Source organism: Dipodomys ordii, unplaced genomic scaffold (assembly GCF_000151885.1).
Source record: "Dipodomys ordii isolate 6190 unplaced genomic scaffold, Dord_2.0 Scaffold103, whole genome shotgun sequence".
In the NCBI taxonomy this organism is placed as follows: Eukaryota; Metazoa; Chordata; class Mammalia; order Rodentia; family Heteromyidae; genus Dipodomys; species Dipodomys ordii.
Genome location: NW_012267319.1, coordinates 3,281,417 through 3,293,574, shown reverse-complemented (window position 1 = coordinate 3,293,574; position 12,158 = coordinate 3,281,417). Strand labels below are relative to the sequence as shown.

Genomic DNA, 12,158 nt, shown 5'->3' with positions numbered 1-12,158 from the left:
CTGCCTTTCTGCAGGAATGCAAGGCTAGCTCAGTCCTGGAGAATCAATCAATACAACCGGAAAAGGAAGGAATGTGGTAGTACCGATGGGTACTCTGGGAAACTACAGAACTCAACACCAAGTCACCATTGTGATTTGTTCTTTATAAACTAGGAAAACATGGATCAGTTTACTCTGTAACTTGGTACAAAGCATTTGACAAAGCCTGGTGGCCGGTGGTGGCCCATGCCTCCCAGCTCCTTGGAAGGTGGAGATCAATGTTAAAGGACGGCCTCCCACAATGTGAGAATCCATCTGCATCAGCAGGCTGGGTGCAGTTGTGCAGACCTGTGGCACAGCTGTTTGACAGGATGTAGGTAGCAGTATGGCCATCCAAAGTCAGCCCTGGACAAAACTATAGACCCTCCCTGAAAAAATAACCTAAAGCAAAAAGAGATGCGGCATCTGCCAAAGAAGCAGAAAGAGGACAAGGAGGAGGAGGGAAGGAAGAGGAGGAGGAAGAGGAAGAGGAGAGGGAGGAAGACTCATGGCTGACATCACTCCAAGGGTCCAATTCAGAAGGCTCTCCACTAAGGACAGGCCAGGAGCTGCAGGCCTCCCTGCCATCCCACAGCCCACAAAGGGCTGCCAGAGAGACAAGACCAGGAAGGAAACAAAAAGCCACCTTCCAGAAGGCACAGTCTGTGTCTGGCAGTGGACCTGGTTGGCCTCAAGAATAGAGGGTGGAAGGATGGGAACTGAAAACAGCAAAAGCAGCCGGTCAGTGCTATTCCAGTGTCCTGCAGGAAGCAGTGGGGTTTGGTGGTTTAGTTTTTCTTCCAGCCATGGGCCTTAAACTCTGGGCCTGGGCTCTGTCCCAGGGCTTCTTTGGCTCAAGGCTAGCACTCTACCACTTGAGCCACAGCGCCACTTGAATTGAGTTCTGTGTATGTGGTACTGAAGTGTGAAACCCAGGGATGGATGGGTGTGAGGCCAGCACTCTACCACTAAGTCACATTTCCAGCCCTGATGTTTTAATGTTAAAAACATCTGATTTACACTAAATAAAATGTGACAATGTTGATATGAAGCACGAAAACCCAGAAGGAAGAGATGGACTGAGATATGAGGAGTCAGGGGCTGGTGGGTAGATAATTGATGCCACACCCAACAAGACCAGTCCTGACCTGCGGGGGCCTCTGTGGTGGGAGGGAGGGAATAGAAGACAGATGAGCATTACACATCTCATGCCTCATATTTAATGGAAACGCTAAAGACTGGCCACTAGCCTAAACACACAAGGTAGAAATGTTTGCTCTTTAGGGGAAAAACTTTGTTGCTTATTTGTGTGTGTGAGGGCTGTACTGGAGCTTAAAATCGAGATCTGGGCACTCTCCCTGAGCTGTTTTTGCCCAAAGCTGGTTTCTACCACTTGAGCCACAGCTCTAGTGCTGGATTTTGGGGGTCCATTGGAGATAAGCATCTCATGGACTTTCCTGCCTGGGCTAGCTCTAAACTGTGATCCTCAGATTACAGCCTCCTGGGTAGGTAGGATTACAGGCGTGAGCCACAGCACTTCACATTCTATGGTCCTGTGCTAAGACAGAATTCACACATGCCATAAAAGGAAAGAAAGTCTGACTAATTGACTTCATCAATATTAATCTCTTCTGTTTGCTAAAATTCGGTCAAAATCACCAAAAGCCAGACCGAGTCCACTAGAAAATGTGTGACAAACTGACCAAAGTAGCTGTATCCATACCATGACTCCCCACGCCCGTTCCAGTGGCTGACGCCCAGGGCTGCATGTCAACCACGAAGGAGGATGTGGGGCCCTGTGGAGTGAGTGAAGGGCTGCCGCCACAGAACCTTCTACAAAAGGGGCACATTAGGGAAACCAGCACATCACCGGCCATCAGGAGGAGCCGCCCAGACGGGCCGTGAGAACCAAGCGCACCTGCTCCAATGGCCCAGGCCACGAAGAAAACAACAGGCCCTTGCGAGCTGGCAGGGATGCCAGCAGCCAGACTCTCGGAGCCTGCTGGACAACCCCAAGACGGCCCGGCCCTCAGGAGGCCACGTGGCGGTGGCGGTGAAGCTCAGCACGCAGCGGCGTAGACCCAGCCACCCACGCGCGGGTATTTAGTCTAGAGAAATGAGAACTCATGACCGTGCCAAAACCCGTGCACAGTGCTGTTTGTGCAAGCTGGCGAGCAACACCACAAGCCGGAGTCCAGCACTGAGTGGGGACCGTGGTGCGCCCGACCCACACAGAGTTCTCCTCTGAGCAGTGCAGTCCTGGCGGACACGGGCGCCATCTTGGAGGAATCCCGAGTGTCTGCTGAGCACAGAGGCGGCCGCGCAGGCTGCTGTGAGACCACGCCACGCTCTGCCTGGAGGATGCCTGGCGGTGTACACAGCGCGGTAGTGTGGGTGCGGAGGGTGTGTGCGCAGGCCCTTTGGGGAGGTGGCTTCTGGTGGCCGTGGCGGTGCGTTCATGACTGAGTGCTGTCAGCCTCTCAGCTGCGGCGCAGTGGCGTGGGGGGCGCGGGGCCAGGCGCAGGGCTCTGTGTCATCAGCCACGACCGCGTCGCGCTCTCCCCGCGGTTGGGGTTGCCTTCCTCGGGCTGTGTCCTGTGCGGGGGCTGTGTGCGCTCCACAGCTCTTGTGGCCCTGAGATCTGGACGCTGTTACCTCCCTGGCTCTAGGCAGGCCGTGGGCTGTGGGCTGTGGACCGGGGACCAGGGGCAGGGATGCAGGGAATCCAGCATTTCCCATGGACAGTGTAGATTTCCGGGGCTTCTTGCACTGCAGACCCCAGCCTGCAACGTGAAAGTTGGGCGTCCATCTCTTTCTGGAGCCTGGAGGGTTTTCTTTCTGTGCTGGGCCTCGGATGGCAGAGGCGCTGTCATTTTCATGTCTCTGGGGGCCTCTGTGTGACTGAGACCCTCATGCTCCCCCCAACATACCCACTGAAAAGCCTGCCCTCTAGAAGAATCCGCCTCCTCCTTGGAGTTCTCCTTCATCTTCACCTCTGGCAATCGGTACTGGGCTTCACAACTTATGTCTGGGGTCTCTGCTCCTCCGCCCTTCTGCCTCTTCCCCGGCCCGTCCGCCCCGGCTGCGGCGCACCGCTCTGTGTGGTTCAGGCGCAGGACAGGAACTCCCGGCCTCTCCCCTCCCGGCCCAGCAGGTCTTGGTAGCAGAGCAAGGTCATCCTGCACCGGCCGTGGCCCAGCGCACAGAGGCTCGTCTGCGTGGCCCTTGCCCTCCGTACGTGTTTGTGCTGTGCGGGCAGAACAGGGCCTTGTGTAAATACACCTGAGTTAATGAGGACCCAGAAGCCAGCGCAAAACAGCAACAAGGAAGGGTCACCAACAAGGAAGGGCCACCAACAAGGAAGGGCCATCAACAAGGAAGGGCCACCAACAAGGAAGGGCCGACACCCACAGTGCCCGGCTGAAAACACCTGGCCTGTATAAAAGCCCAGGGGCCCAAGCACCTCACACTCACTCACACTCACTCACACTACTCACACCTCCCGCTCCTCCCAGCCCCGCCGCCATGGCCGCCTCCACCATGTCCGTCTGCTCCGACCCTGCACCCACGCCTCCTGGCAGGTGGACGACTGCCCAGAGAGCTGCTGCGAGCCCTGCGGCGCCCCCAGCTGCTGCCAGCCCCGCGGCTGCGCCCCCGCCCCCTGCCTCACCTTCCTCTGCTCCCCAGCGGGCTGTGCGTCCAGCCCCTGCTGCCAGTCCGTCTGCGCCAGCTGCTGCACACCCTCCTGCTGCCAGCCGTCTAGCTGCCAGCCGTCCTGCTGCTGCCCCTGCTCAGCCTGCCAGCCGTCCTGCTGCATGCCCGTCTGCTGCAAGCCCGTCTGCTGTAAGACTGTGTGCTGTGAGCCCATGTGCTGTGAGCCCGTGTGCTTCACACCGTGTGCTGCACACCCATGTGCTGCAGACCCGTGTGCTGTGAGCCCGTGTGCTGCACACCCGTGTGCTGCAGACCCGTGTGCTGTGAGCCCGTGTGCTGCGGGGCTTCCTCCTGCTGCTGCCAGCCGTCCAGCTGCCAGCCCTGCTGCCGCCCCTGCCCGCCCTGCCCGCCATCCTCCAGCGTGTCCCTGCTGTGCAGGCGCGGCCTCGTGCGTGTCCCTGCTGTGCCGCCCTGCCTGCTCCCGCCAGGCCTGCTGTGGCGGCTCCCCGGGCCAGTGCAGCTGCTGATGGGTGCGGTGCATGCGCCCCACACTGCAGAGTGGTTTTTCTAGAATCCTTGCCGCTCTGAGCTCTTTGAGGTCTGTTTCGCCCCACACTCCCACAGGCTGTCCCAGTCCCCGGCCTGGCTAGCCCCTGGGCAGCTTCCTGTGCCCTCTAGGCCTGGTGGTACTGCACCCACCCTCCAACCTGGCAGCAGCAAGCCAGCTGTCCTGTGCAGGCTGGCCTGTTGTCAGATAACATCAACCTCTCACCCCTCAAAGCTCATCTTTGCCCTGTGCAGACAGAGAGGAATTGCGGGTGTGTGACTGGGCCTGGAAAGGCGGGGCGTGGCACAGTGCAAGCCAATTTGGAACACTGGCGGGAAATCCAGGCTGACTGTACCTGGGACGGGGCCCGTGGAGCCCTCCCCCTGCCCAGCTCCTGTCGATCACCCGCCCAGCCTCCAGGGTAGGGAGACCTGCCGTGGTGCGAACCTGCTCAGGGCCAGAGGGCTGCCCGCCCAGGCCCCCACCCTCCTGCCCTCTCCAGCCTTGGCAGTGCCTCCATTGCCCTGGCCAGGTGGATGGCGTTGGCGGTGCTGGCCACAGCCCAGTCTGCTCTCCCCTCCCTCGCTCCCCACCCCGCCCAGTGCGCCGCCTGTGGAACTGACCCTCTGCTAATAAAACCTCACGTCTCACCCGGAGGGCACTCCTGCTGCTGAGCTGTGTGCTGGTCTCACCGTCGGGTGCAGTGCCTGGTCCCTTCTGCTCAGGCCGCGGCTCTTGGGCTTTTCTTCTGTCCCCTTCCTCCTGCAAGCTGCTCCACACCAAGCCTAACTTGGCAGGGCCGGCCAGCGCCCTCAGGACTGGTGGCCTTGGCGTGGCTCAGTGAGGACAGAACGGGGCCCTCAGCCCGGGCGCAAGCGTGGGAGAGAGGGGGACACTCCGTGTGTCGGCACTAGCCTCCCGCCCATGTTCCTCATTCCCTCACTCTGGACCGAGGCCAGCGTGGAGGGCTGTGGGCCTGGCTGCCCAAGAGGCCGGGAGGGGTCCCACCCACAAGTCCTCGCCCCATGTCCCTACTTTGCTTTCCGTGTTGCAGTGTGGCTGGGGATGCGGCTCATTTGCCAACCCGCCCAGACCTCACCACACAGCACACGCGGCGAGATCTGCACTTGGGTTTGGGGCTGGCACGCCACCAGGGTTGGACACCCTGCAATGATACCTTGGCGGCAGATTCATTAGAAATGTCCCGAGCGTTTCCAGCTTCCTGCCTTGGCTCTAGCTCTTCTGTGCTGGCCGCTGAGGCCTTGGCTGTGTGTGGGTGTCTCTGTGTCTCTCTGGCAGTGCCAGCAGACCAGGACAGCCGGGGACCCCTGTAGGCACGGGCACCTTGTCGCCACCCTCCTCCCCAGTTTTACGTCTGCTCTGGGCAGAAGCGTGGGCACCGCAGGAAGCGCAGCTACAGCGCTCTCCGTCCAGGGTCTGGTCTGAGGCCTGAGGACCCCGCTCGGCCCTGGGCCTTCTGGTCTCCCATGTGGCCTTTTCACACATTCTGCCACATTCTGTGGGGCAGACGTGGTATGATGCAGTGGACAGGGACTTTGGCAGATGGACTCCATGCTGCTGGACTTTCTTTCTCCCCACACCATGAGCCAAATGAACCTCTTTTCTTAATAAAGACCCGGCCCCAGGTATTTTGGTACAGTAATGGAAAACAGGCTAATAGGCTTATGTATCTTAAGATGTTTTCATTTCAAGCTGGGCCTGGTGGCTGAATCCTATATGGCTGGCTCTTTGGAAGGAGGAGATTGTCAGGATCCCAGTTTAAGGCTGACCTGGGCCTAAAGGTTGCAGACCCCGATCTCAATTTATAAGCCAGGCATGATGAACATTTCTGTAATCCCAGATACCTGGGAGAGATAAGTAGGAGGACCGTGGTCCAGACTCCGAGGGCAAAAATACAAAACCCTGCCTGAAAAATAGTGAGACCCAAAGGGTGGAGCGAGCGTGAGGTCCTCAGCTCCAACCCAGCATGGCATACTACATCATGTCACTACTCCACACGGATACGTGCGCACGGCCGCCGTGCAACAGCACGGAAGGCTTAGAACCTTATCTTGCTATTAAATTAAGACATACCACACTGTACCTCTAAGGGCTGCATTTGAGATTCGTGTTTGCCTTGGTAATGGACACGATGTCACCCAGCCTCAGGCCGACACATCTTCCTGTCCCTGGGCCCGCCAGCCCTCCACTTCCTGTCTCTGGGCCCCCGCTAGCCCCCCTGACTTCCTGTTCCTGAGCCCGCCAGCCCTCCACTTCCTTTCTTGGCCCCCGCTAGCCTCCCTGACTTCCTGTTCCTGGGCCCGCCAGCCCTCCACTTCCTGTCTCTGGGCCCCCACTAGCCACCAATCACACCACCGCTGTGGCTCGCTCCACCCCCGCCTCCCACAGCTCAGGCTGCTGTGGCCATGGGGCCTCTGACAAGGAACATATTTCCCCTCCATTCTGGGCTGGAAAGAGGATCAGGCAGGCGCCGTGGTCACACACCCCCGAGACAGACCAGCCCTTTGGGGTTCCTCTGGTGCTGAGTTTGCTATCTATAGCATCACACTTAGACTTAATGTTTTACTTCGTGTGTTCAAACACTTCAAATGCCATCCATACCAATAACTAACTCCTAGGCCTGATGCTACTAATCGTGCCCACACCTAGGGGAGCTCACCAGGTATCTCTTGGCCTGGGGTCCAGCCTCCACTGAGGGTGTCTCCGGGCTGTGCCCAGTCGCTGAAGGGAGACGCAGCTGGACTGCAGGTCAGGCTCCAGCAGAGGGCCGGCCCCACGTGGGGCCGCTGGGTCTCTGCTGCCCCGGGTGTCTATACGTTTGAGCTGGGTGCCTTGGTGGCAGCTTCGCCTCTGGTCCCATCTGGCAGTGGATGAAGGTGGAGCGTAGCCGCTCCTGGCTGGGTCTGGTTAGCGTGCTGGGCTGGTGGCCTGGGTGACGGCCTACAGCCCCCTGGGTGTGTCCTTATCAAACTCTTCCATAATTCCAACTTCTAACTCCTAAGTTACGGCTTCACATTTCATATGATTTCACAGCACAGTGCATCCAATATATTCCTATTCAATGCCCTACCACGTCTATGTCCAATAGCGCATTATGTCGGTATTCTATAATACTCACTAACTCCCTTGGCCGGCTGCCTTAAGCCCACAGGGCTCCTCCCTTCTTGGTATATCACCTCAAAGGCCCCCATCTTGTGTGACCTGTGCGGTGTGGGCTGTCCAGTGTGGGCTATGCAGTGTGACCTGTGTGGTGTGGGCTGTGCAGTGTGACCTGTGCGGTGTGGGCTGTCCAGTGTGAGCTGTGTGGTGTGACCTGTCCAGTGTGACCTGTGCATTTTGACCTGTGCAGTGTTAGCTGTCCAGTGTGGCCTGTCCATGTGGTTTGTGCTGTGCGAGCTGTGCAGTGTGGGTTTAGCAGTGTGACCTGTGCATTGTGGGTTGTGCAGTGTGATCTGTGTGGTGTGGGCTGTGCAGTGTGGCCTGTCCAGTGTGGGCTGTCCAGTATGACTTGTCCAGTGTGGCCTGTCCAGTGTGAGCTGTGCAGTGTGAGCTGTCCAGCGTGTGATGTGCAGTTTGGGTTTTCCAATGTGAGCTGTGCAGTGTGGGTTGTCCCGTGTGACCTGTCCAGTGTGAGCTGTGCAGTGTGACCTGTGCAGTGTGAGCTGTCCAATGTGACCTGTGCAGTGTGAGCTGTGCAGTATGGCCTGTCCAGTGTGAGCTGTGCTGTGTGACCTGTGCAATATGAGCTGTGAAGTGTGTGCTGTGCATTGTGAGCTGTCCAGTGTGACCTGTGCAGTGTGAGCTGTGCAGTGTGAGCTGTCCAGTGTGACCAGTGTAGTGTGAGCAGTCCAGTATGAGCTGTGCAGTATGAGCTGTGCAGTGTGAGCTGTCCAGTATGACCTGGGCAGATTGAGCTGTGCAGTGTGAGTTGTCCAGTTTGGGTTGTCCAGTGTGACCTGTCAGTGAGGGCTGTCCAGTGTGAGCTGTCCAGTATGAGCTCTCTAGTATGAGCTGTCCAGTGTGATCTGTGCAGTGTGGGTTGTCCAGTGTGAGCTGTCCAATATGACCTGTGCAGTGTGAGCTGTGCAGTGTGAGCTGTCCAGTGTGGCCTGTCCAGTGTGACTTGTCCAGTGTGATCTTGCAATGTGACTTGTGCAGTGTGGCCTGTCCAGTGTGGGTTGTCCAGTGTGACCTGTGCAGTGTGGGTTGTCCAATGTGAGCTGTGCAGTGTGGGTTGTCCAATGTGAGCTGTGCAGTGTGACCTGTTCAGTGGCCTGTCCAGTGTGACCTGTCCAGTTTGGCCTTTCCAGTGTGACCTGTCCAGTTTGGCCTGTCCAGTGTGTGTTGTCCAGTGTGACCTGTCCAGTGTGGCCTGTCCAGTGTGGGTTGTCCAATGTGAGCTGTGCAGTGTGACCTGTCCAATGTGCCCTGTGCAGTGTGAGCTGTCCATTGTGAGCTGTCCAGTGTGGCCTGTCCAGTGTGAGCTGTGCAGTGTGGTTTGTCCAGTGTGACCTGTCCAGTCTGAGCTGTCCAATGTGACCTGTGCAGTGTGAGCTGTGCAATGTGATCTGTACAGTGTGGCCTGTCCAGTGTGAGCTGTCCAATGTGACCTATGCAGTGTGCACTGTGCAGTGTGAGCTGTCCAGTGTGACCTGTGCAGTGTGACCTTGCAATGTGACCTGTGCAGTGTGAGCTGTCCAGTATGAGCTGTCCAATGTGAGCTGTCTAGTGTGAGCTGTGCAGTGTGGGTTGTCCAGTATGATCTGTGCAGTGTGAGCTGTGCAGTGTGACCTGTGCAGTGTAAGCTGTGCAGTGTGAGCTGTCCAATATGACCTGTGCAGTGTGAGCTGTGCAGTGTAGGTTGTCCAATGTGACCTTTGCAGTGTGGCCTGTCCAGTGTGACCTGTGCAGTGTGACCTGTCCAGTGTGACCAGTGCAGTGTGAGCTGTCCAGTGTGACCTTTCCAGTGAGGGCTGTGCAGTCTGGGTTGTCCAGTGTGATCTTGCAGTGTGGGTTGTCCAGTGTGACTTTGCAGAGTGAGCTGTCCAGTATGGGTTGTCCAGTGTGACCTGTGCAGTGTGAGCTGTCCAGTGTGAGCTGCCCAGTGTGGCCTGTCAAGTGTGGATTTTGCAGTGTGACCTGTCCAGTGTGGGTTGTCCAGTGTGACCTGTGGAGTGTGGGTTATCCAGTGTGACCTGTGCAGTGTGGGTTGTCCAGTGTGACCTGTCCAGCATGGGGCTGTCGAGTGTGGTCTGGGCCATGTAGGCTGTCCAGTGTAAGCTGTCCAGTGTGGGCTGTCCAGTGTGACCAGTGCAGTGTGACTTGTCCAATGTGGGTTGTCCAGTGTGACCTGTGCAGTGTGAGCTGTGCATTGTGACCTGTCCAGTGTGGCCTGTCCAGTTTGGATTGTCCATTATGACCTGTGCAGTGTGGGTTGTCCAGTGTGGCCTGTCCAGTGTGAGCTGTGCAGTGTGACCTGTCCAGTGTGAGCTGTACAGTGTGAGTTGTCCAATGTGAGCTCTGCAGTGTGACCTGTCCAATGTGCCCTGTGCAGTGTGAGCTGTCCAGTGTGAGCGTGCAGTGTAGTTTGTCCAGTGTGACCTGTCCAGTGTGACCAGTGCAGTGTGTGCTGTCCAATGTGACCAGTGGTGTGTGCTGTCCAGTGTGACCTGTGCAGTGTGAGCTGTCCAGTGTGACCTGTGCAGTGTGGGTTGTCCAGTGTGAGCTGTCCGATGTGACCTGAGCAGTGTGAGCTGTGCAGTGTGAGCTGTGCAGTGTGGGTTGTCCAGTGTGAGCTGTGCAGTGTGGGTTGTCCAGTGTGAGCTGTGCAGTGTGAGCTGTGCAGGGTGAGCTGTGCAGGGTGAGCTGTCCAGTGTGAACTGTCCAATGTAAGCTGTCCAGTGTGACCTGTCCAGTGTGACCAGTGCAGTGTGTGCTTGCAGTGTGAGCTGTCCAGTGTGACCTGTGCAGCTTGAGTTGTGCAGTATGACCTGTGCAGTGAAGGCTGTGCAGTATGGGTTGTCCGGTGTGACCTGTGCAGAGTGAACTGTGCAGTGTGAGCTGTCCAGTGTGGCCTGTCCAGTGTGGGTTGTGAAATGTGACCTGTGCAGTGTGGGTTGTCCAGTGTGACTTTTGCAGTGTGACCTGTCCAGTGTGGCCTGTCCAGTGTGGGTTGTGCAGTGTGACCTGTGCAGTGTGGGTTGTCCAGTGTGAGCTGTGCAGTGTGACCTGTGCAGAGTGGCCTGTCCAGTGTGACCTGTCCAGCATGGGGCCGTCCAGTGTGGTCTGTGCCATGTAGGCTGTCCAGTGTGAGCTGTCCAGTATGGGCTGTCCAGTGTGACCTGTGCAGTGTGACCTGTTAATGTGGGTTGTCCAGCCTGGGCTCTAAAGATCCCACTTTGCTTGGATCCTCCAAATTAGGGCAGGCTGGTGCCTGGTGCCCCAGCTCCGGCATTGCCAGGGTCCTGCCTCTGGTTGTTACTTAGGACATAGCGGCACTCTTTCTTCCTTGAGACTGACTGAGTCCGTGTGTCTGGCCTTGACTGACACTGTCTGCTGTCTTTTCTCTCGTTGTGCCCATGGCTCTGTGTTTTGGAGGAGCAGCCTGATGGCCGAGGGGATGAGTGTGCTCTAGCACTTGAGCCACAGCCCTACTTCTGGTTTTCTGATGGTTTATTGGAGGTAAGAGTCTCAGGGACCTTCCTACATGGAATGGCTTTGAACTGCCATCCTCAGATCTCAGCCTCCTGAGTAGCCAGGCTGACAGGCCTGAGCCACCAGCACCCGGCTCTGGCTTCTTTTTCTGCCTAGACTTTTTCTGAGTGGCCCTAGCTGTGTCTCCTGTCCCCTCCTGCCTTGTTGTCTTCTTCTTCATCACAAAGCCCCTCCTAACTTCCTCCAGGCTTCTTTTGTTCAATGTGTTATTGGCCCATATGTATGGATTCTGGTCTTCCTTTTGCTTTTGATTTCCTTCTGTGGTCAGACAAGATACTTGATTCACTTTCAGTCACACAGGGTGAAGGAGACCAGTTTTGTGGCCTCGCTTGCCGTGCTGTGGGCTGTGGCTGGGCAGAGCTGCGTGTCTGACGGGCGTTGGGGTGCTCTTTGGCTCCCCGCTTGATCCGGCCCCATCCTTTCCTCCTTTGGGATGAGCGTGCTTGATGGAGCCCAGCTGTGGTTTAGAACGGGATTGGCTATGTCTTCTTCAGTTCCACCCATTTTGATTCATGTGTTCTGGGTTTTTCTATTAGGGAAATGGGGGGGCTGCTGGCCCGGGGAGGGACACGGGGGGCGGGCTGAGGGCCGAGGGAGGGACACGGGGGGCAGGCTGAGGGCCCAGGGAGGGATGCGGGGGGCGGCCCCAGGGAGAGACACAGGGTGTGGGCTGATGGCCGGGGGAGGGACATGGGTGGCGGGATGGGGGCCCAGGGAGGGACAGCGACTGAGCTGCCTCACGGTGACCAAGACAAGGACCACCATGGGGACAAAGCACCATGCTCCAGGCACACAGATGACAGTCGGACACAGGGTCAGACAGAGCACAGGCCGTCGGAGAGATGACAGGTAGAGAGGTGAACGGCAGAGAGAGCGATGGCAGGCAGCCCATCCGCACTGGCAAGCTGTTGCTCCTGCCCCGGGCACAGACACCTACTGGCGGAAAACAAGCTGCACAGCATCTCAGCAAACAAACACGGCAACGCAGCCAGGAGCTGACACACCAGGAAGGGGAAGCTGTGGCCAGGACAGCACGCACAGGAGGGGGATAAAAGCCCAGGAGCCCAGAGCACCTCAAACACACTCACACACATTCACTCACACTCACCCACACCTCCCGCTCCTCCCAGCCCCGCCGCCATGGCCGCCTCCACCATGTCCGTCTGCTCCGACGCCTGCACCCACGCCTCCTGGCAGGTGGACG

The 12,158-nt window shown here is 57.7% G+C and overlaps 1 protein-coding gene and 1 pseudogene across 1 annotated transcript in view; both read left to right on the top strand.

Annotated features, from left to right (window-relative positions):
- The first annotated feature begins 3,543 nt into the window (after positions 1–3,543).
- LOC105993975 lies at positions 3,544–4,199 on the top strand (annotated as a pseudogene).
- Positions 4,200–7,334: 3,135 nt separating this feature from the next.
- Positions 7,335–12,158, top strand: part of Tspear (thrombospondin-type laminin G domain and EAR repeats) — a 32,290-nt gene continuing 27,466 nt past the window's right edge. The window contains exons 1-3 of the mRNA XM_013027365.1: positions 7,335–7,340; positions 7,464–7,534; positions 7,687–7,741. Of these exons, the coding sequence (XP_012882819.1) occupies positions 7,335–7,340; positions 7,464–7,534; positions 7,687–7,741 (132 nt within the window). The remainder of the gene's footprint in view (positions 7,341–7,463; positions 7,535–7,686; positions 7,742–12,158) is intronic.